Source organism: Cantharellus anzutake (assembly GCF_015039405.1).
Source record: "Cantharellus anzutake strain C23 chromosome Unknown EI90scaffold_19, whole genome shotgun sequence".
In the NCBI taxonomy this organism is placed as follows: Eukaryota; Fungi; Basidiomycota; class Agaricomycetes; order Cantharellales; family Hydnaceae; genus Cantharellus; species Cantharellus anzutake.
In genome coordinates this window covers 871928-893175 of record NW_024066969.1, presented here as the reverse complement: position 1 = coordinate 893175, position 21248 = coordinate 871928, and the positions used below count along the sequence as shown (strand labels likewise).

The window sequence follows — 21248 nt, the reverse complement described above, 5'->3', positions numbered from 1 at the left end:
ATCCATTCTCTTCGTGTTTTCATTTTGACCTTGGTTAAGTCGACAAAGTCGCTTGTCATAATATTTCCTACCTTCTCTACTACTGTAATGTTCCATTTGCGTCCAATCAGTATCATTACTTGGGGTGGACTATCACAAGGTGGGGTATTACAGAATTGGGTCCTACAGATAGTACATGCTCCAACATCCAAAAGGCGTCCAGAGTCAGGAATAAATTATCTCAAAATCGCTCTTCACTTCAGAGTTATCAATAAATGCCAATTAGCTAGACCCACTTGGCCCTGCTGCTCCGCCGGCGGCCTCAAACCGTGCTCGTGCTGCAGCAAAGAGCTGCTCCTGCTGCTCTAGCAACTCCTCTTCAGTAAGACCGGTTTGTTCCCACTTGGAACCTTTCTTCTCTCGCTCCTATCGTGATGTTGTAAGAATGGGTACCCTTGTTTAGGTTAAACCAACCTGCCTTCACTTGTTGCTTATGATCCTTCAACACTTCCTCGGTTTCTTCTATATATTTCTCAAATCCCAATTCCTTGAAAGAAATGATTGGACTGTTCCTCCAAAGGATAAATGATGCATCCATACCCTGAGAGCTGAGAGAACATGTTCAGGAGCGATGGTCTTTTTTGACTCCTTCTCACAAATCTCATTTGCCTCGGCAGAGATAAGATGGATGAATTCTGAATAAAGGAATGGAGGGGTGGAAAAAGCAATACTAACGTGAATTCTCATGCCGACCTCACATAAGCTCAAATAGACATACCAACACCACATTCACTAATCAAATCTCGAGTTTCTTTCGCGCAAACAATGTCCTTCGGCAGTATTTCTTCCTTTCACATAAATTTTCGGTCAGTGTTGTTTGCGATTAGGCGTAAGCTGACCCAAAAGAATCCGGCAAAACACCAAACCCGATCATGCAGTTTGTGCTAATCGAGTCAACTAATGGTGTTTGCCTTGTGGATATATCGAATACGGTGGAAAGAGTTGTGCTTACCGGAAATGAGTTTTTGTACGGTCGCTCGAGGTAAAGAAAGATCCTCATCATTGGAGCTCCCACCACCGCCACGACCTTCGTCTGCCATGGTGTAGTCGAAAGCTGCTCAAATTCGCGTCCGAAGAAAATCAGGTAATTGAATAGACCCAATGTTATATAGCTCTTTTATAGCGTCTGCGCAAGATCGGACAGTGAACGTCGCGTGCGAGGGGTGTAACTCGATCCCAGATTCGAGGCTTTAAATGCAAACGCGGAAGCAAATCGTAGCAGCTACGCCAAGCTCAATATCAATTAACATGGCGATATACTGCCAATACTCTACCTGTCAGATCCGCTCTCGGACAATCGATGCTGTGGGAAATGGATATTTTGGATAGTTGCAGCATGGAAATGGCAATACACCGGAGATCGAGGCGGAATACAAAAATCATTCTCAAAGATTTACAATTTGGCTTTATACTTCGCAGCAATGTTGTCCTCCTGAGCCTTAATCTCTAGTCTCCGCTTCTTGAGACCATCGGCACGCTTGAGTTCATTTCTTCCCAGTTGTTGAATATGTACTTCATCGGGTCCCTTTGCAAAATCCGCTTAATTGATTCAAGTCCTTAAAACCGAAGGAGGCACTTACGTCGGCGAACCTTAACGTCCTGAGTCCAGCGTACCAGTGCGCTAATGGCTGGTCCTGGCTCAACCCTTCGGCGCCGAAGCTCTGAATAGCTCGATCCAGAACACCCAAGGCCACAGTAGGAACAAGAATTTTTGCCATTCCGATGTCCTTCATAGCGCCTTTTGCCCTAACCTTGTCAATCTGATGAGCCGCACTCAGGACAAGTAGACGGGCAGCATCGATCTCGACACGAGATCGAGCAATATCCGCCACGACGGTGCCGTGTTCGTAAAGGAACTTCCCGAAGGTGGTCCTCCTCGGGTCCGTTACACGCTCTAGCATGAGTGCCAGACCAGATTCAGCAAGACCAATGGAACGCATGCAGTGGTGAATCCGTCCTGGTCTAGAATGACAATGACATTTCAATCAGTATGAAATATAATGCGTCAGTACTCACCCCAAACGACCCTGGAGTATTTCAAATCCGCGCCCCCAACCACCGACAAGGTTGCCGATAGGAACACGCACATTGTCGTATATTATTTCGGCATGCCCCTCCGGTGCATCATCGTACCCAAGCACTTGCATTGGTCTAATAATTCTGACACCCGGAGTGTTTGCGGGAACGACGACGATACTCTGTTGCACATATCGATTTTTGTTATGGGGGTCAGACTTGCCAACGACCAGGTGAACTTTGCATCGGACGTCTGTTGCCCCCGAAATCCACCTAGGGAACAAACAAATATGTCAATGCTTCATTCAATCCGACTGTTTCTACTCACCACTTGTGCCCGTTAATGACGATTTCGTTTCCCTCTTGACGAATAGAGGTCCCGATGTTCGTCGCGTCAGAGGAAGCTACGCCTTTCTCGGTCATGGCGAACGCGGACCGAATCTCTCCGTTCAACAATGGATTGAGCCAAACCCTCTTTTGTTCTTTACTCCCGTATCGGGCGAGGACCTCCATGTTCCCTGTGTCGGGGGCAGAGCAATTTGTTGCTTCTGGAGCGATATGGCCTGTCCTTCCCATGACTTCGGCCATGACGGCGTACTAAAACCCTTGTCAGCAAACATCGATGGAGGGTGGTACGGAAATAATGACCTCGAGATTAGTAAGAGGGACGCCGACGTCAGGGTAATGGGCCTTGCTCAGAAATAGGTTCCAAAGCCCAAGCTGCTTAGCTCTGACTTTCAGGTCAACCATAACAGGGCTGACTGTCCTCCATCGCTTAGCTGGATCAGTGGATATGCTCGCATGATATGCTTTTGAAGCAGGAATAACGTCATTTTTCACAAAGTTGCAGAGTTCCCCTAGCGTCTCTAGTGCAAACGGGGAGAATTTATCCTCGACCAACGCCCATGCGCTCGGGGAAATGAATTCGGTGACTGGATGGGGCGACATTTGTTTTTTTTTGGCTGATGGGCGATAGTTATAGAGGTGTGCCTACGTAGATGGGAGTGGCGAGGAAACGGATGTTCAGCTCTTCGTAAGCCGAGTGTGAGAAGAGGATGCCGGCACAGCCACGCCGGCAAGCAGTAGAGCCGGAAATTCCGGACTGAGAAATCGCTCTACGCAGTGATATGATGTCCTGCACTCATGACTAGTGTTTCGATTTGACGCACATCATAACTGAGGTTTACAGCCTGGAAACCGCTGTGTTCTAGTGCCAGTAGAGAATATGTTGTTGGATATATATCCAGTTGGGGTCTCGATTTGGCGCCTAGTCCGCCACTGTCCCTACCACACTCTCTCCCTCTACACTACGGTGCGCCATCTAACTAATCATGTATTATGGTGTATGGATGCATGGGAGCGAGTAGAGCGAGCGGAAAAATGAGGCACCGCCGTCACGAGGTTGCATGGTTTATGCTACACCTGGTACCCCTTGCGGCTTAGACTGATCAATATATGGAGTGATATGAGATTATCCTTCCGATATGAAAAGAGATCACTCAATCGCCTTGCAGACATTCGAGGCGAATATTAGAAAATTGCCGCTCTCATCAATGTCAAGCAGGTTTTCTGGCGCAAGAAGCTGAACTCTGGTAAGCGTCTTATAACCCCAATAATTCACCACTGACATGTTGCCGAAGCGGCACCAATATGACTTGTATTCCAACAAAATGTGAGGAATCGCACAATACCAGCAAAGCCCAGCCGCGCGCCGTTGCTTGTTAATTTTCTTGGGATTCGACGTACGTTGTGATCCGATCCACGGAGCTTTCTTGGTAAACTCGCTACCACGCTGGTGCGCACTCCAGATGTGTGAGAGAACTAGCGTAATAGACTAGCGCTAGACAATGAAAGACGTTAAGTAAAGGTCTAATAAGACCAAGAAAAGAGACCTCACCTCAGTTCACGATAGTGCAACTGAGGAGAGAGAGAAAAACAGTCGCGACGAGTGGCTTTTAAGCCTACAACGCCGCCTATCAACAAGAAGGATAAATGGGGAATAATGGACAATCCACTGCGGCTGGTGAGTCCGTGCGCCATAATGGTGGGACGTCGACCTTGTCTCTAATAATATGTATATTCATTCTACGTCTTTCCTCAGTTCACGTACTACGGGGCTGAGCGTATAACTTCTTGGGTAGTGTGGCCTTCTCACTATAGGACAGTTGTAGCGCACAGACACTTACATTGTCAATGTCCGTCATTCCGGCCCTTTCTTGGAGATGGCTTAAACTCGCGCAATAGCTTCCTAGCGCACGGTAGGTAACTACAATGCATTGAATTCACATATTATGTAACTGGAATTGAGCGCTACATACATAATATAACTTCTACATCCTAGTATAACGCCAGACTCTAATATTGTTCATCACAACGATATAATTACTTATTTCCGTGATTTTTCTACTCTCTCAATTATATGTTTCATTCCACCATTTGGGAGCTTGATTCATTTGTGACGCTTGTCAGTCACACTTTATTCTCACGCTCGATGAAGCGCTTATTTTCGAGCAGCGCTGGCCGAGCACTGGCCCACAGAAGTGAGTCGCAAACGTAGCTAATGCGTGTTATATTTGAATTTTCTGCTTGATTTTAGGACCATATCCTCCTCGGACGCATACATGCGGGGGACTGGGACCTGAGCATGACGGAGAGCAGGTCATTCTAACAGGATGGCTCACCTCTATTAGGTACGCGCATTCATCTTTTTGGCTAGTTTAATTAGTTTTCGTAATTGATAGAAAGGAAGATATCGAAGAGTATGGCTTTCTTTTCCTTGAAAGACAGCTTCGGAACCACACAGTTAGTTGCGCGGCTGCCTCGTCATGATGCTTCCAAGGATGGCTCTTCGGCTCCGTCCTTTTCACCGATTTCTCGGAACATTATTGAAGAGCTATCTAACGTGCCTTTGGAGTCTACATTGCTAATTCAGGGCAGAGTGAAAACACGGCCACAACAAGCTCAGCGAGACGTGAGCTTGCCAGTCATGTATTTGTCTCTCACGCATAGCTGATAGTTGAATTAGAAAGAAACAGGAGGGGTAGAAGTGATCTTGGATGATGTCACTGTTCTAAATGCGGCAGAACGAGAACTCCCATTTTACCCGTCAGATCTCCAGAATCTTGTAGGGAAAATGAACATGCTTTCAACTGCGCGCTCGCTGACTTTTATATCGAAGGCAAATGAGAATTTGCGATCTCGATATCGCTACTTGGATTTGAGACGAGATTATCTTTCCCAGAATCTCCGAACTCGAAGTCAGGTCGCGAACATTATACGGTCACATCTGGCAGATAGCGGTAAATGGCAATGATATCCTTGGCGTGCTGAGAGTGACTTCTCAGCCTTACATCTCATATCAGGGTTTACTGAAATCGAAACCCCGATGCTGTTGCGTTCGTCGCCCGAAGGGGCGCGAGAATTCCTTGTGCCCGCCCGATTACCTGCATCGGCTTCCCCCACAAATGGCGCGTCATCCGCAACCATTGGTCCCCACTTCTATGCCCTGTCACAGTCGCCTCAACAACCTAAACAACTCCTGATTATTTCGGGTGGTGTTGACCGGTACTATCAATTTGCTCGATGTTTTAGAGATGAAGATGGCAGGAAAGACAGGCAGCCCGAATTTACCCAAGTTGATATGGAGATGGCCTGGGTTTCATGGGGCGATCATAACGGTCAACATCAAGACGGATGGAGAATTGGAGGGCGAGAAGTCAAAGATACTGTCGAAGGCATCATAAGACAAGTTTGGCGTGAAGTTAAGGGCATGGAGCTAGATCGAAATTTCCACGTGCTGACGTATGAGGAAGCTATGGCTAAGGTATGATCCCCCTCGCATGTCACTCAGCTGTCCCTACACTCATGATGCCAATCGTTCTTTTGGGATAGTATGGGTCTGATAAACCTGATACGCGATTTGGTTGCTTGGTGAGGCTAATTCCGCCCCGATGAAGCCGTCTATATCCTGTGACCCGGTCCCAATAGATCCAGAATGCTGCGCCACTGCTCCCCGAGCCGGTTGCCGGGCTTCTCGATGCCTCGGACAAAGTATTGGAATGTATTATCATCAGAGGCAGCCAACAGTCTTCTGCAATGACGGAAGTTGCCTTCTCCAAAGCTGCATCAGAAGCCTCGGAAGTGGCGTTAGGCCTCAATGACTGCCAGGTGTGGTTCAAAGGTCCCTGTTCGAGAGCTCATTCTGACGCTTCGACATGCGAACTAGGCGGAGCGCATCATGATCGCCTCGGAGAATCAGCATAACTGGTGGAAGGGCTCCAATTTGCTGTGCCACGCGGTGACCGGGGTTGGTGATGTGAACCACGGGTTTGATCGTCCCGATACCCTGGCATCACTCCAACCTGGTGACATTTTGTTCTTGGCGCTGAGGGAAAAGCGGCTTGAGGTGATTATCTCTTTCCTGTCTTGAACAATACGTCCTTATCCAACTATCACCACAGGGTGGATCGACTCTTCTCGGGAGGACAAGGCTTCGCTTGGCAGATGAAGCTGCAAAACTTGGTGCGTCTCAGCCGTACGGAATCCGTCTTCGTGCCCTTACACTGCGGGTGACCTTAAAGGCTATTCGCCGCCGCACGAACCCAATTTTCTTTGGATTACAGAGTTTCCTTTGTTTACCCGTGCTGATGCGGATAAAGATGCTTTCCTGGGCCACGGTCGCTGGAGTAGTTCCCATCATCCGTTCACTGCCCCAATGTGGGAAGACGCGGAAGGATTGTTAGATGGGACTATCAACCCGGCTAACGTACGAGGTTTTCGGTTCATTTGTTTTCTAACACCGCTGATGATTTTCTTCTGCGCTGATTCCGATAGGTTCGCGGCCAGCATTATGACCTTGTTCTTAACGGAAATGAGATAGGGGGTGGATCTGTCCGTATCCATGATGCTGAACTTCAAGAGTATGTATTCAAGCAAGTCCTTCAAGTATGTCAATGTCCTGCACACGACTCAACGGGGGTTCACTGAAAAAATTCCTTCACAGCTCTCCAGGGAAGAGAGAGAACCCTTCGAGCCGTTAGTACATGCTCTCCGCTGCGGAGCGCCACCTCATGGCGGCATCGCCCTAGGTTATTCATACAATCTTACCCACACTCCTGCAGTCGTGCTAATCGGCATCTGTTATGGCAGGGTTCGATCGTCTCATGACCATTCTGTGTAACACTTCTTCAATAAGGGATGTGATCGCGTTTCCCAAGACGGCTGGAGGAACTGATCCGTTGTTCAAGAGCCCATCGTCTGTTGGGGACGAAGTTCTGAAAGCATATGGAATTCAGGAACGTCGATAGCATCGATGGCACTAGTGTCGGGAGAGCAATTGCTGCAGTTGGCGCCACAGTATAATGTAATGGAAGTTGAGGAGATAATACAAACTCCTTGATCTTGTTCCCTGACTTTAAGGATGCAGCGTGTCTGCTTTTTGAACTGACCTGCTGGTGCTTCGAAGAATGGAGGTTTGGGGTGCCGAAACCCTTCAAGGAGCAGGAAGCAGCATCGTGGACATGCAATAAGCTAATGTAGTCGTTCCCTAGGCAGGACTCCAGCCTCTATGACAAACAAGTCGTTGCCGTCCTTATCCGGATTCGTTGTGTATATAATATCCTTGCTTGCACTCCTGCTATTGGCCTGATCAAGGATGATATTGTTATCGTACATCCTCTGCACGTGGTCGAGAAGTGGGGCTGCTCTGTCGGGCTCCCTTGTGCAACAACTTTCGGCACCGAGTTTCCCTCATGGCCAAGCAGATCCCGGCCGTTGTCAACCTCGCTTTCCCAAATGGGCGCAAGTTAGATGTTCCAACAGGTCTATTTATTGTGAGTTGCAGCGGACAGGAGATGCTCATCGGAACATCAGTTTTGATACCTGCTTTCAGGACAATAAATTCGTTCCTTCCGTTGAGGGTGCTACTATTGAGTTAGTGTTGCCGTCGTTTAGAGGCCTAATTAGAAAAAACTGCAATGAAATAGTTCGATCAATCCTGTCACCGAGGAGCTTCTAGCGACCGTCTCTTCAGGTCGGTCCCTATCTCTACCCCTGTTCCACATGTTCACGATGCCGCCCTGACCAAACGTGCGTGGCGGTTCGGTTATAGCTACAGAACAGGACATTGATATCGCCGTCGCCTCTTCTCGAAATGCGTTCAAAACCGTATGGGGTCGCAACTTCCCACCTGTGCAACGTGGAAAGCTGTTGAATAGGTTAGCCGATCTTCTGGAACGTGATGCTGAAGCGTTTGCTGGCCTCGAAGCATTGGACAATGGCAAGAGCGCACAGGTAGCCAGGGAGGTGGATCTGCCTGATTCAATTGCGTGTATTCGGTATGAGACAGCTTATATATGTTCTCGCTGATGGTTGTATTGCTCAATATGATCCATCAGATATTACGCTGGCTGGGCCGACAAGATTTTTGGGCAGGTTCATATCAGGTCCTATCCAGGGGTTCTGGACCATCGCCCTGACGAATCCCCAATAGACTATTGAGGTGGATGATAAAGGCCTCAAGTCAGCCTCCACCCGCGTCGAGCCGTTTGGGGTTTGTGCCCAAATGTACGCTTCCATATACAGGTTTCTAAGGTTGACAACATCATGGCTCATCACTCCTAAGTATTCCATGGAACTACAACATCATGATGCTGTGAGTCCGATCGTTCCTCCGGCGGCTGTGAAACTCAAAGTGCGCTCAGGGCTTGGAAGATCGGGCCCGCCCTCGCTGCTGGTTGCACCGTCATTCTTAAGCCATCAGAGCTCACGCCGTTGCCTGCTTTGGTACGTAACTCATTGGACTTACCATCCTTCGCTTGTGCCTCATTGAAGCGTTCACGCAGAAATTCAGTGAACTAGTCGCGGAAGCAGGGTAAGCAAATTAAGGATTTCTCTCGAATCGAAGTTTACATACATGTTCCTGTCTCGAAGATTCCCGCCAGGGGTGTTCAACTGCGTGCCCTCTTACGGGCCGATTGGGGGCGCTGCTTTGGCTTCGCATCTCAATGTCGATAAGGTTGCCTTTACCGGCTCCACTCTCACTGGGAGAAAGATCATGCAGGCTGCTGCGCTTAGCAACCTGAAAAAGGTGCTAGCTCTCGCATCAAATAGATAGTCTGGACGCTGAAACTGCAAATTTGTACCCTCAAACCAGGTCACACTTGAATTGGGAGGCAAGAGCCCGCACATCATTTTTGAATCCGCTAATCTGAAAGATGGTGAGCAATGACAATTTGCACTGTTGCCATGTCAGATTTGAATTCAGGTTTCTGATGTATTGAAACCTCACTGCAGCGGCGACCCATGTCACTGGAGGTATTTTCCTGAACCAGGGCCAGGATTGCAGTGCTGGGTCTCGACTTTACGTCCAAGCTTCCGTGTACGATGCCTTCTTGAAGGAACTTAAAGCCTCCGCCGAGGAATGGACGGCTGGTTACGGGGATAACTTCAAGGAAGGAGCCCTCGGAGGTCCACTTGTTAGCAAGGCTCAACGTGACAAGGTCGTTAATTATGTGGAGGGCGCGAAGGAAGCTGGAGCTTCGATTCTCTATGGTGGTACCAAGTGGGAAGGCAAAGGATGGTACTATCTTCCAACAAGTAAATCATATCTTCGGATGCTTTCTCCTTTGGGGAGATAGTATACGTCCCGTCGGTTGTTCTCGATCGCTTACATGACCTGCGCAGTCATTGGTGATGTCACTCCGGACATGAAAGTTGTCAAAGAAGAGGTTCGCTTGATTATTATCCTCTTTATCCATCATCGATATTCTGATGATTTGCGGTCATCGTTTGTCGGGGTTAAGATCTTTGGACCAGTATTGGTGGTTTCCAAGTTCAACACGGAAGAGGAGGTGATCGAACTCGCGAACAATACGACATACGGCTTGGGTGCAGGATTTCACTCGAGTAAGTGAAAACCCGCTTCTCTCTTTCATTGGTGGAACCCCAAACTTTCCTCATGTTCTAATAGGTGACGCGAATCAATGTCAGCGTGTTCAGGCGAGCTTGGAAGCGGGGACCGTTTGGGTGAATCAATACGGACTTCTTTACAACCAGGTGCGATCAAAACTCTCACCCTTTACCCACCCTTGTGGGAAAGAGGTCTACGTTGCTGACGTGCAATTTCATATTGTACTGTCGTCCCAGTCACCATTTGGAGGGTGTGGCGATTCCTCTGCCCCGCATCAGCAACATTTTAATGATCTTCTATTTTTGTCGCAGGTACAAGCAATCCGGCATAGGCCGTGAACTCGGATCGTATGCAATTGACAACTACACACAGATCAAGACCGTTCTTTGGGATTATTCGGGGGGATCGTCTCAGTGATGGGGTATGTCCATATTTTCAAACTGGGGGTGCTTGCTTACCGATGGATGAAATAGAAGTCGAGTGAACCCGATTTATCCTTTTTTGGGTAATTTTCTCAAAATTTGTAAAGAAAAGCGTTGGATTGAGAAAAGGGTGTCCGCCCTTGTGAGAATATATCCGGGATAGGTACTTGTATCAAAGAATTTGCTCCAAATAGGATTCTATTGAATGCCATACGATTTATGTCTGCTTGACAGCAGGGAAGAATCAGAAGATGCCCATTGTAGTTGTGTGTGACTATCAAATCGCTTGATCGCTTTTGCTGGCTCACGGCCCGCAACCAGCGGGAATTGGGACCGGCGCATGTTGATTACCCTGGGTCTAAGTTGAAGAAGTCAACAAACTTGGAGAGTGTTTAGAGCTTCAATGCAGCACTCAGCGTCTTACCCATGTATATTGGTTAATCCTCGGTATGCATGCGGCAAAGGTCGACTAGATCGGCACGGATGGAAAAGAAACGAGATTATTTACAACTCGTAACCAAACCGAATGAGGAAATATGCTGGAGAAATGAGATTGAAAGATGTGGGTGTCTTTATAATTAAACTTTATTGAAGGTACGCCTGGGCGGACATTGGGATTAAATCCGATGGCTTATCACCGGGCCCGACTTCCAACCACCTTTCCCTTCCCAAAACCAGTTTGCTTAGCCGCAAGCTGTAGCGGACAGCTCGTGTTCGCTCCCTTCACCACCTAGGTATGCCTGTTCTCTCCCCTCGATCCCCTCTGTACCATCGTCAAGGCGTTGTATCTGCGACAACCCCTTCATCAATATCCCCTGGACCTTCTTGGAAGTCTGTATTTCGTTTCCGCAAGGATACCAAGCGGAAATATGGCCCAGGCATCGAGAATACCCCGACGCCTAGCGTACACATCAATGGGACAGATTTTGATGATCAAGAGGGCGACCGTACTCCAGGTGCTTATGCCAATGGCATTCATCCACCTATCCCTCGCCCATCTCTGAATACGGCACCATATCACTCTCCTTCAGCATCTACGTACCCTTCAGAATTGTCGAGACCATCGGGAGAAGAGCCATATTATGACAATTCGTCTCCGTCACATTCAAGCGATTCGACTTCCCCTCCCCGCAGAAGTGCCCGACTTGATACGCCAACAAGTCCCAGAACACCTCCAGTTTCCAGTCCGCCATCGCGTGCGCAATCTCGTTCTGCTTCGTTACAAACACCAAAGCTGTCTCTTAAAACATCTTCCAAATCGCTTTCGCAGCGTTTCCTAGGCCGTTCGCCTTCGAAACGACGTTTCAACTTGACCACTACACCCGATGCATCACAAACCCAATTTTTCCCCCAAACGCCTACATTCGAGAGTCCTCGGTCAACTAGTCCACCGGCAACAGCTGATACTATGAAGCGCAAGGGCCGTACGTCAATGCGCTCAAATCAGAACACTCCTGCTAAGCCGGAAGGCGTCAAACGACCAAACGCTGCCACACGGTTTATTCGACGCGTTGCTTCTGCCCCTAACGCGAAAAACTTATTTAACGTCCCTGGTAGCAGACAAAGCACTCCCCCTGTTACCATAAATGGGTTGCTCGCTCCTGCGGAGCTTTTGATTCCTCCTCCACTCCCTAATGCACCTGTTGACTCACCTAAGAAGAAGAATGGTGATTCATTGGATACGACTTCCTCTTCGTCATCGCGGTATGCTTCGAAATATGGTTTGCGATCGGCACGTGGGTCGAGAGCGAATAGTGTCGCATCAGGATCCGTCGGCATGTCCCCTGGTGTCGATGAGGCGCGCGCGCGGTTCCGAAGGACGTACTCCAGCAATTCCATCAAAGTCAAAGCGGTGGGTTCGCTGCACATGTTTCAACGTTCGGCAAAGCAAGAAAAACTAAATGGATTTTTCTTCTCTTCGACCCTTTTTTTCACTTCGTATTCAGGTTGAAGTTGGACCAAGTAGTTTTGCTAAGATTCGGCTCATCGGGCGCGGGGATGTCGGCAAGGTGTATCTCGTCAAGCATAAGGCCACGGAGAAGCTCTATGCAATGAAAGGTGTGAGCTTTCATGCTATACTTTGCACTGTGTGACCTAAACGGAGCGGTCTTTGTTCTCTTTAGTGCTCTCGAAAAAGGAAATGATTGCACGCAAGAAGATCAAACGTGCTTTGGCTGAGCAAGAGATTCTAGCAACGGCAAACCATCCATTCATCATTACACTTTATCATTCTTTTCAGTCCGACAATTACTTGTACTTCTGCATGGAGTATTGCTCAGGTGGAGAGTTTTTCCGGCAGTTGCAGATGTTACCATCGAAATGCCTGGCAGAGGAGGATGCCCGATTCTACGCCGCGGAGGTCGTTGCGGCCCTCGAGTATCTGCATTTACTTGGTTTTATTTATCGCGACCTTAAACCAGAAAGTAGGTCATTCACTTTTTCGGACGATGAGGATGGACACTGATGTTTGCTATGAAGACATTCTTTTGCACGAGTCTGGCCACATCATGCTTTCGGATTTCGACTTGGCTAAAGCTTCGGGTGAACCAGGGGGGAATCCTGCGAGTATTGTGACTGGTGTTACGCCCGGCGTACCGCTGGTTGACACCAAGTCATGTACTGCCCATTTGCGCACGAACTCGTTTGTGGGGACAGAAGGCTTGTTATCTTCCCTTCTTCCGTACCCTTTTTCCTGAGACCTGAATTACCTCCGCAGAGTACATTGCTCCTGAAGTCATCAAGAACCTTGGGCATACGTCCTCTGTTGACTGGTGGACATTGGGGATCCTCATCTATGAGATGATTGTGGGTCGTTCGTGGGTTTGATACATGTTGAAGCTAAATCTTTTCTTAGTACGCAACAACACCCTTCAAGGGACGTGATCGGAGTGCGACGTTTACCAATGTTTTGGCAAATGAGGTCCGCTTTCCCGACTCAACAACTGGCTCTCCGTGAGTTCACAGCCTATAGTGTTATGCAGAGGACTCATGCATCTGCCGTAGACAATGTCGCGATATCATTCTCCGATTACTTCACAAGGATGAATGGCGGAGATTAGGGAGCAAAAGCGGCGCCAGTGAAGTTAAGCAGCACAAGTGGTTCACTCCTCTAAACTGGGGGCTTCTGCGTCACATGCAACCTCCTGTGCGTCTCGTCTTGAAGATCGTGTCTCCTGTCTCAGTCTTCTTTATTAGATCATTCCCAAGAAGAAAGACCCTTATGTTGCTGACCCTAAGGATCCAGTCGAGAAGGAGAATGAGAGGATCTCGTTTTCTGGCCAGACTTCTAGTGGTAATCCAAAATCCAAAAGCTCGCGTAAGCTAGGGGTGACTGAGGATGGGGTTCTTGTTCCAACCACTGGGAAGCAACACAGGGATGATTTGTTCCATGCATTCAGTAGCGTTACCCTTCATTACGACGGCGAATTTTGATTCGTCACTTCCGCCAAAATGAACACAGCATTACCATCACTCCCTACCTACACTCCTTTTAACTCTGAAAACTCTAGCTATCTTCGCAATAGTCCTCGTCATCTGCATACCGCTCAGGTCCTCGCCTCTGACTTCCACTGCAACACAACGACGCAGCAAACTCTCGATGTACTATTACCTACCCCTGTCCCGTCACTGTCTCACCTCCGCTGATTTCATTCCCTTGTTCTTCTATTATCTCTGCATCATTACTCACAACCCGCGCACTCTCCATCAATCTCAAGACGTTTGGCATACCAAATGTTCGTGCATCTATTCGCTTTCTCTTTTCGCGACATATCAATCAAATCAGCAACTCGTTTCGAACACTCAAGTTTCTCCTTTTTCTTATTTTTGGTGCACGTTTCTTTTTCTTACCTCTATTCGCGTATTCCTCCGATAATGGACGCTTAACTCTTCATTTCGCGTTTTGGGCACTGCGTTGTTGTGCTTTTTCTCGCTCAACCTTTCACCGCTGGTAACAACGCTCTCGATCTGGCCCCGCAGTTCCGGAGAGGCTCACATGTGTACAGAACCCGTCTCACCTCAATTTCCAGTACCTCACCCCTGCGGATTCCTTAACCATCCTGGTGTCGTCTGTTGACCAGTCTGGACACCTGAAGTGCTTTTTTCGCTGCTTGATAATTATCTCTTGGTGCCGGGTTTCATTCGCTAAGCGCCAGAGGACACATTCTTTTCACCCTCCTGTTTACTTGTCGCTTCTAGATGGAATTTGGTCTTGACAACCATTGATTGATTGATCAGGTTCACTCAAGGATCACTGTAGATACGTATAGTCATTACTAAATCTTAATCGACCTAAGGCCTAGATGGATCTGAGGTGGCATTCATACACGCTTTTGTAGATGGCAGCGCTGCTATTTGTTTATTCTAGAAAAATCCCAAAAATCATTACTCAACGACCCCGCCGTGAGGGAGGCTGTGTGGGCCTCTCATTGAACGACCTTTGGCCTAGCCCGAGTCGTGGTCGCCCTGGTGTCTGGTCAAACTGATCAAGAGGTTCCTGAGTTAACAACGTCTGGGAGCAGTGACAAACAACTTACGACGGCGAGCACGCGTTTTAGGAATACCTGGGGTTTACGTGAACTTTAGGTAAGATCCATACGAGGTACTTGACGATCACACTCACGTCTCCTAGTATATCCTGTCGATTGGAGCCACGGCTTTGGATGGCCCCAAAACTCATGCCATTTCCGGAGTCCGCGAACTTCAAATCTTCTCCGGAGATAGAAAAGAAATTTCCGCCAATAGAGAAGGACACGTCTGGACAATGGGCATTTGAAGGAAGAACCCAGCCCGATCGGTCCGTTCGAGCGCCACGAATTTGACCATAGATGTCGTCAAGTACCGAGTCCTCAAGCAAAATAAGCTGGGGACATGAAGTCTTCGTGGTTAGTCCATACTGAGGGCGATCGTACACCTACCGTAGTCCCTATACGTAACACCGTAAATCTTCAACGGTGTGGAATGATGAACGACGAGAACTCACCAGTGTCGGCAATAGCGGTATTTCCCGGGCGCTGGTTCACTGTGTGCTGCCCAACTCTCAACTGTGGACAGGGAAACTCCCAGAACCCATGGCTTGAGTCGACATCTACATAGGTGATGCGGCGGTTCCTGTCCACAACGTTTTGTGGAATGTAACCGAAAGTATAGTAGCTCCCTGAACCACCTTTCACCAATTTGGCACAGAAAATCGGTTGACTGATAATTTTCTGTTCGATCAGGTGTTGTACTGGGGTCTTCTGTGGATGTGGCTTGATTGTATTGAGTCTTGAGGGTTTCAAGCTTGTGATTGTGATATTAAGGCGGATAAAATCAGACGGCTTACATGGGAAATGCAAGACCAAGTAAGCCGTCGGAACCATTCTCAGACAAAAAGGTGGGGCTCAAACGATCTGCAGCCTCGATGGCTTGGTTAGGAACCGTCAGTTTATTAAATGTGAGTACATCCGAATAGACAATGCCACCTGCAATTACTGTCAGTACGAACGGCACGCAAAGTGAACGAATCGACTAACTTGCGTTACTCCCATCACCGTAGGAGATTTTCCAAGTCATTCCAGGCATTGATCGTGCAGTCGAGCTCTTGCGGGGGTCGTAAACACGATGACTCTTGAGATTACTCGTTGACGCGTGCAAGTGCGTACTCCACACCCAAAGATCGGAACTGCCCTGACGAAGGCAATGAAGATCAGTGTACTTCTCGCCACTCTGATCGGGACGTTTTTACTGTGTCAAAATCCAGACGCACTATTTGGCCAGGGGTCCCGACCACTACGGGCACAACGTATTCCAAATCTTGGCAAACACAGACAAATATTAGGAGCATACGTCAACAAGAGTATAATTCGCCTACCATTCTGCACATCGTCTGCCGTAAGCTGGGACCCTTGAACGCCACCAGGAGGGGCACCTGCTACGCTTCGATCAAGAGAAAGTCCTTCCTGCGGCATACGATGGAACAGGGAACCGTCATGGCAGGACATAGGGCAATGGCGAGAATGACCGATATTCCACTTCCGTACGGAGCGAGCATACTGAAATATACATGAGACCAGTTTGAGACACGGGAACAGAAAAAAGCCTAACATCCATCGGACCATGGGGCTTCCAGTGCTCATTCTTCTCAAGGAGCATGTGAAGACCCTCGATAAGCTCAACGGCTTGTGAATGTAACGACCGATCGGAGCGTGGGGATCCAGGGACTCTCAAGGATTGAGACGGAGACCGAATTGTATTGGGGGTTTGTTGGGTGTCATATGTTGGCGCGTAATGTGGAGAGGAATTTCCAGATCGGATGGATTCCGGGGGCGGGGATTTTTCTGGACGATATGATCCAGCAGTGGGAGAAGCCGGATGACGGAACGATTCCGGGGGAGATGGTGGTGCGGCAGATGCGCGATACTCTGTGGCACGAGGCGAAAACTCAGATCCGCCTGCATCATCCCCATATAAGCTGCCATCGAGGTTGGCACGTGTTGGCGATCTGGCAGGCCTACAAATCCAATCATGGTCGTACGCAATCGCTTTGCCATGAGATCATTATGATGACGAACTTTGCAGCTGTACGATTGCGCTGATCACCCATCATTATCGTGTCGCCATCAAGCTAGAAAGGAAAATCTCGCATTAGCCGACAATGACGACGAGAACCCGCCAAAATAATGGCGTAAGAGGAAATGTGGCACAGCCCAATCTCATACATGTAGAACATAAGCACCATCAGGATCATAGGCACCCTGGATACCATTGCCCAGATCGTGAATGCCACTGCGACGGTCAGCTCCCCCTGATCTAGAGCCATGGAGACACAATCAAGACACGTCTGAACTGAACATCATCACTTACCGATACAGGATGTTGCCCTCTTCGTCCTGGAATTCGACAATTTTACCCGGAGGGATGAAATAAGTTTCCTCATACGCAGCGCGCCTACTATCGACTTGTCTTGCGATGTATTCCTCATTGTATGGAACAAACTCGCCAGTGACAGGATCCTTAACCTGGAACTGAAGTTAGGGAGGCACGTAAACGAGTACGACAAAGGCTTCCCTCGAGGTCCATGCCTTCTTGAACCACTAATACAGCATTTCCGTCCGCGGGGAGTTCATATTCCTACTTGATCTTCACTATGCAAATATACCATGAAATAAAAATGCCACACACCTGGCCTGGCTGTAATACAACCTGAGCTCCACTCCGGACCTTTGTCATCGTTGAAGGGTTGTGTTGAGATTGCCCGCCGACCTCCTGACCAGCAGTGTATGGATAGGTCTGGGATAGTTCTCGATCATCCTCGTCTCCTCCTCTCACTGAAACTCGCCAGTTCCCGGCATTGACAGGATGCCCTGGTGTAGCACTGACGGGGTCCTGTGGAGTATTACTTGCGTATGGATATACATGGTAAACCGGTCCAGTTGTGGACCTTGGCGCCTCCATGACATGAGTAATTCCCGGGGGCTCCGCGCGTCGCGTGACGCTGGTCTGGAGGATAGACGCTGGGGAGATTTCTGCGAATTTATCAGCGGTAACTCAACAGAAGGGATGAGTACTCACGGGTGGGTAGGCTCGCTCTGGGAATGATTGGTGATACCCATCAGGATAGGTAGGCTGTGGCTAGTGCAAATATGTAAGATGGCTCGACCCTGGCAATAAAGTTGAGCATATACCGAGCGATGCCGTGGAGAAGTGGTGCCGCGTGGTGCCACTAAGTCGACGACTGGGGGGGGCTCTTCTCCCTGAATGTGACGTATTTAGTGTGACTGCGCCATTAGAATGTCACTACAGCTTACAGCAGATAAAGCTGACGGATATTGCGTCACGTCAGCTTGATGAGCTGGATCAAGGGTAAGGAGTTGTCGCTGTGACACAGTCAGAAAAACAATGAATTCTATGAGTGCCATCCTCACCTCGACCTGTGGTGACAGTGGAGGTTGGTCCTCTGGTAGCATTTCTTCTGGTTCCTCGTGCACAACAGAGAAGATTCTGGGAGCCTATCGAACCAAATAAGTCTCTACCAGGAGTAGGTAGATGTGACCCACTTTATTCCTACCCAAGAGTCTGTCCGTCCAAGACCTTTTCGGCTTAGGCCTCGGCACTATGGGAGCTGGGGCATCCATATCTTGGAAAGTGCCCGAGGTAGGTGTGACTCCCTCCTGTGGAGGGAAAGATTCTGCCCTCTCAGGCGCATATTCTTCTACACTTCCGCGACTTGAATCAGTCGACTTCTTTCGAAATATATTGAAAGGATTCCTGCTTCGTTTTGGAGTGCTGGCGCTCGCGGAGTCTGGGGCTCCGTCATCAAGTGAACTCCGAGTCGGAACATTACCCAAAAACACAGCGCTTCCTGATGGATGGAAAGTCTCAGCCTCAGGAGTGGCAGGCATATCGCGAGATGTCTTCCTAAATATGCCAAAACGCTTCTTCGACCCAACAGATTGGGTCGTCGGAGATTCGCCCCTCGAATACACAGACGGTGCATCCTCAGTTTCCACCGCAGCGGTGCGGGATCGACTTCGGAAGAGGCCCTGACCGAAGCTACGCTTTCTCTCGGGCGGATTGGGGGCCACGTACGATTCTTGCCTCGAAGGGATTGTTACGACTTCCTCTTGTGGATCCGGGGGTTCCGTGACTAAGGATCTGGATCGATTTCGAAAAAGGCGCCCCGCAAGGCTCCCTTTCCGCTTCGGTTGGATGGGCATGGAGACCGGAACGGGCTCTACAGATGGTCGTTGTGCCCCAACAGCAGGGGTATCTGTTTCACCCCCTACATTCCGAGTCTCAGGGAGGGAAGTGCGGGACCAGGTAGGCATAAAAAGCCTCTTTAGGCTGCTTTTGCGTTTCGGTGGAGGGGGCGGAGGGGAAGGAGTGGGAGTCATGGATGGCGCGTCGATGATGGATATGGTTGTCGGTGGAGCTGGGTTCATATATACTTGATGAACACCTGAGGGATGGCCCAATCCCACCGGACTACCTGGAAGAGTCCCCGAATCGCTATGTGGGCTTCGCAGGTGAGGGGGGGTTCGACCAGCTGAACTTTCCACTTGAGCTCCCGCGTGGACGACGGACGCTCCATTCCGAGGAGATCTTTTGGAAAGCTTGGAACGCCGAGAAGCAGTAGAAGTAGTGGGGGACCCAGGCTGGGATCCAGTACGTTCACTCGGCTGATATACTATTGCTGGGCCTGGATTGGGCTGCAACTGGCGCTCCTGGGGAAACTCATGCATAGGATCATATTGTAATTGGACAGGGGAAGGTCCCTCCTGATGTTGCAACCAATAATCCTCTTCTTGAGGATGTGTGGCACCGTATGCAGCCATCTGCTCCTCCGGTTGGAAGTTTACCGATCTAGAGCGGATTTCAGGAAATTCTTTAGATTTGGATTTAAAGAGCCCAAATGGTGGGGTCGGTGACGGTGGCATATCCTCCAGTTGGCAGATTTGGCAGTGCTCTAGACACTAAGGACTTGATCCACGGCAGTGTTGCATGTGGCTTGCATGGCACCCCGAGCACCAACACGCGCCTGCCGCGTCCTCGGACCAAATATTCATAAACAACTGCACTGATTGCTCTTCGCACCTGTTTGTGTTCCAACCATGAAAAACACTCTTTGGGATCATAGAAAACTACAATACATAACTGGCGTCTACAAAATAAAATATGGACTACAAACTCAATCCACGAGGCGACCAGTCGAGATTCAACAGAGTGACTAGTTTAATATCCCCCTCTGTTTAAGTGTCCTCAAAGCCATGCCGGCAGCTTTATTCCTAGCATCTTTCTTTGTCGTTCCTTGGCCTTCCGCTATCTGCGCTCCGCCGTAATGGCCAGTCACTGACCAGATAACGGAAGATGGGCTCTGGCTGTGAACGATGGTCTGCATCTGGTCCTCCCATCTCAGCATGCCGAGAGCTATCCCGCGCCTTGCCAGCGCCTCGTTCAACTGGCTCAACATGCCGTTTGGTACTATACCCTCACGTCCGGTTGACGCGCCGCTCAATTCCCCAGGGGAAGACGGAAAACCCTCAGTCGAAGTGCCCGGACGGGGAAAGTCTTGACTTGATGGAGAATACTGGGGAAGTTCTTGGTCTCTTTCATGGGAAATGCGGGAATGTGCAACCCTTATGAAGGGGCCTAGAAGTTTCCTCACCCATTCGAGGGCTGCTTCTCCTCCTTGCTGGTGGAGGCCTCCTACGTACGCCTTCAGCGCATTAACTACAGACGGAATATTTTAATCTCAAAACCACGGCCAGTGCTTCGGCTGTTTTCTTACGAACCCAATGCGTTTTCATGCTCCTTAATGTGGGGATGAGCCGCGTTGACACACAGCCTATCCCCAAGTTTGTATCCTTTGGCTATTTGGAGAAGGTTTTTGTCGCCAGTGACTTGAGAATGAATCGTCTTAAATTCATGTCAGTATCAGCGTAGATGAAAGACCATTAAGCGAACCTCTATGCCTCGCGGAAGGAGGTTTGGGTAGCTTCTCACTATTTCAGTCACTGTACAGTAGTGCAGTGTCGCACTCCCAATAATTGCGAGGGATTTGTTGTCCCTTTCACACTCAGCCCTATCGTCTTCGAGTGGGGAACGCGACCGGATAACGGATGATGAGTCTCTAAAGACCCGTCCGGCGTGTTCTGGATCCCACAACGCAGGCAACCGCGGAAGGTCCTTTATCAGTTCTGTTACATCACTGTCGTTAGGTGCACCGTCAGTTCTGGAATCCGCATTGTGAGCTATTTCGCATACTCGAGGATCATCTTAAAATTGACCAGCACGGAAGAGCAGAGAATCTTTGGGGAAGGCTCAAAGAAGACGAGTCCTTTTTATGCGTGTGGGTGGCCGTTATCGGATTAGGGGGCTGTTGC

At 49.1% G+C, this 21248-nt stretch overlaps 9 protein-coding genes across 9 annotated transcripts; 3 read left to right on the top strand and 6 right to left on the bottom strand.

The window, feature by feature from the left end:
• Positions 1-261: 261 nt before the first annotated feature.
• Positions 262-1079, bottom strand: EI90DRAFT_3145411 (histone-fold-containing protein; the record flags this gene model as incomplete). The annotated part of the gene is made up of 5 exons (XM_039065289.1): positions 262-405; positions 458-526; positions 580-674; positions 758-823; positions 992-1079. The coding sequence occupies 5 exons, from the start codon at positions 1077-1079 to the stop codon at positions 262-264; spliced, it is 462 nt and encodes a 153-aa protein (XP_038917109.1).
• Positions 1080-1432: 353 nt separating this feature from the next.
• Positions 1433-3003, bottom strand: EI90DRAFT_3122559 (uncharacterized protein; the record flags this gene model as incomplete). Its single annotated transcript, XM_039063522.1, has 5 exons — positions 1433-1564; positions 1620-2001; positions 2056-2328; positions 2384-2652; positions 2704-3003. The coding sequence occupies 5 exons, from the start codon at positions 3001-3003 to the stop codon at positions 1433-1435; spliced, it is 1356 nt and encodes a 451-aa protein (XP_038917108.1).
• Positions 3004-4546: 1543 nt separating this feature from the next.
• EI90DRAFT_3145409 (uncharacterized protein) lies at positions 4547-7361 on the top strand (the record flags this gene model as incomplete). The annotated part of the gene is made up of 15 exons (XM_039065288.1): positions 4547-4595; positions 4652-4745; positions 4801-4861; positions 4949-5026; positions 5081-5179; positions 5234-5354; positions 5418-5878; positions 5947-5985; positions 6043-6222; positions 6281-6460; positions 6516-6600; positions 6636-6820; positions 6889-6999; positions 7058-7142; positions 7204-7361. The coding sequence occupies 15 exons, from the start codon at positions 4547-4549 to the stop codon at positions 7359-7361; spliced, it is 1986 nt and encodes a 661-aa protein (XP_038917107.1).
• Positions 7362-7805: 444 nt separating this feature from the next.
• On the top strand, positions 7806-10381 carry EI90DRAFT_3122557 (NAD-aldehyde dehydrogenase; the record flags this gene model as incomplete). The annotated part of the gene is made up of 16 exons (XM_039063521.1): positions 7806-7886; positions 7946-7986; positions 8040-8086; positions 8165-8390; positions 8451-8487; positions 8546-8619; positions 8678-8707; positions 8757-8838; positions 8898-8926; positions 8986-9142; positions 9209-9272; positions 9349-9651; positions 9739-9960; positions 10025-10110; positions 10201-10214; positions 10276-10381. The coding sequence occupies 16 exons, from the start codon at positions 7806-7808 to the stop codon at positions 10379-10381; spliced, it is 1599 nt and encodes a 532-aa protein (XP_038917106.1).
• A 741-nt stretch (positions 10382-11122) lies between these two features.
• EI90DRAFT_3145407 (kinase-like domain-containing protein) lies at positions 11123-13818 on the top strand (the record flags this gene model as incomplete). Its single annotated transcript, XM_039065287.1, has 9 exons — positions 11123-11563; positions 11834-12238; positions 12333-12444; positions 12510-12809; positions 12865-13031; positions 13105-13191; positions 13241-13338; positions 13390-13531; positions 13582-13818. The coding sequence occupies 9 exons, from the start codon at positions 11123-11125 to the stop codon at positions 13816-13818; spliced, it is 1989 nt and encodes a 662-aa protein (XP_038917105.1).
• A 73-nt stretch (positions 13819-13891) lies between these two features.
• EI90DRAFT_3015822 (uncharacterized protein) lies at positions 13892-14607 on the bottom strand (the record flags this gene model as incomplete). The annotated part of the gene is made up of 5 exons (XM_039056925.1): positions 13892-13955; positions 14001-14143; positions 14236-14332; positions 14403-14508; positions 14571-14607. The coding sequence occupies 5 exons, from the start codon at positions 14605-14607 to the stop codon at positions 13892-13894; spliced, it is 447 nt and encodes a 148-aa protein (XP_038917104.1).
• Positions 14608-14938: 331 nt separating this feature from the next.
• EI90DRAFT_2917651 (aspartic peptidase domain-containing protein) lies at positions 14939-16210 on the bottom strand (the record flags this gene model as incomplete). The annotated part of the gene is made up of 6 exons (XM_039054620.1): positions 14939-15247; positions 15303-15310; positions 15368-15651; positions 15710-15848; positions 15900-16053; positions 16112-16210. The coding sequence occupies 6 exons, from the start codon at positions 16208-16210 to the stop codon at positions 14939-14941; spliced, it is 993 nt and encodes a 330-aa protein (XP_038917103.1).
• Positions 16211-17415: 1205 nt separating this feature from the next.
• On the bottom strand, positions 17416-19918 carry EI90DRAFT_709906 (uncharacterized protein). The gene is made up of 6 exons (XM_039067978.1): positions 18423-19918; positions 18297-18374; positions 18174-18242; positions 17938-18119; positions 17548-17891; positions 17416-17496 (listed from the first exon to the last, which is right to left on the bottom strand). Exons 1-5 carry the CDS (start codon positions 19800-19802, stop codon positions 17762-17764), a joined length of 1839 nt encoding a protein of 612 aa, XP_038917102.1. The 5' UTR covers positions 19803-19918; the 3' UTR covers positions 17416-17496; positions 17548-17761.
• Positions 19919-19940: 22 nt separating this feature from the next.
• On the bottom strand, positions 19941-20570 carry EI90DRAFT_3054507 (uncharacterized protein). Its single transcript, XM_039060091.1, has one exon. It carries the CDS (start codon positions 20333-20335, stop codon positions 20093-20095), a length of 243 nt encoding a protein of 80 aa, XP_038917101.1. The 5' UTR covers positions 20336-20570; the 3' UTR covers positions 19941-20092.
• Between the last annotated feature and the right edge of the window lie 678 nt (positions 20571-21248).

Excerpts from the sequence above, each read along its gene's own strand:
- EI90DRAFT_3054507 (XM_039060091.1), bottom strand. The coding sequence starts at position 20,335 with ATGTTGAGCCAGTTGAACGAGGCGCTGGCAAGGCGCGGGATAGCTCTC.
- EI90DRAFT_709906 (XM_039067978.1), bottom strand. The coding sequence starts at position 19,802 with ATGCCACCGTCACCGACCCCACCATTTGGGCTCTTTAAATCCAAATCT. Across the intron at positions 18,243-18,296 it reads AACCTCCACTGTCACCACAG|CGACAACTCCTTACCCTTGA; the intron begins GTCGAGGTGAGG and ends ACTGTGTCACAG. Across the intron at positions 18,120-18,173 it reads ATCCGTCAGCTTTATCTGCT|GGAGAAGAGCCCCCCCCAGT; the intron begins GTAAGCTGTAGT and ends CGTCACATTCAG.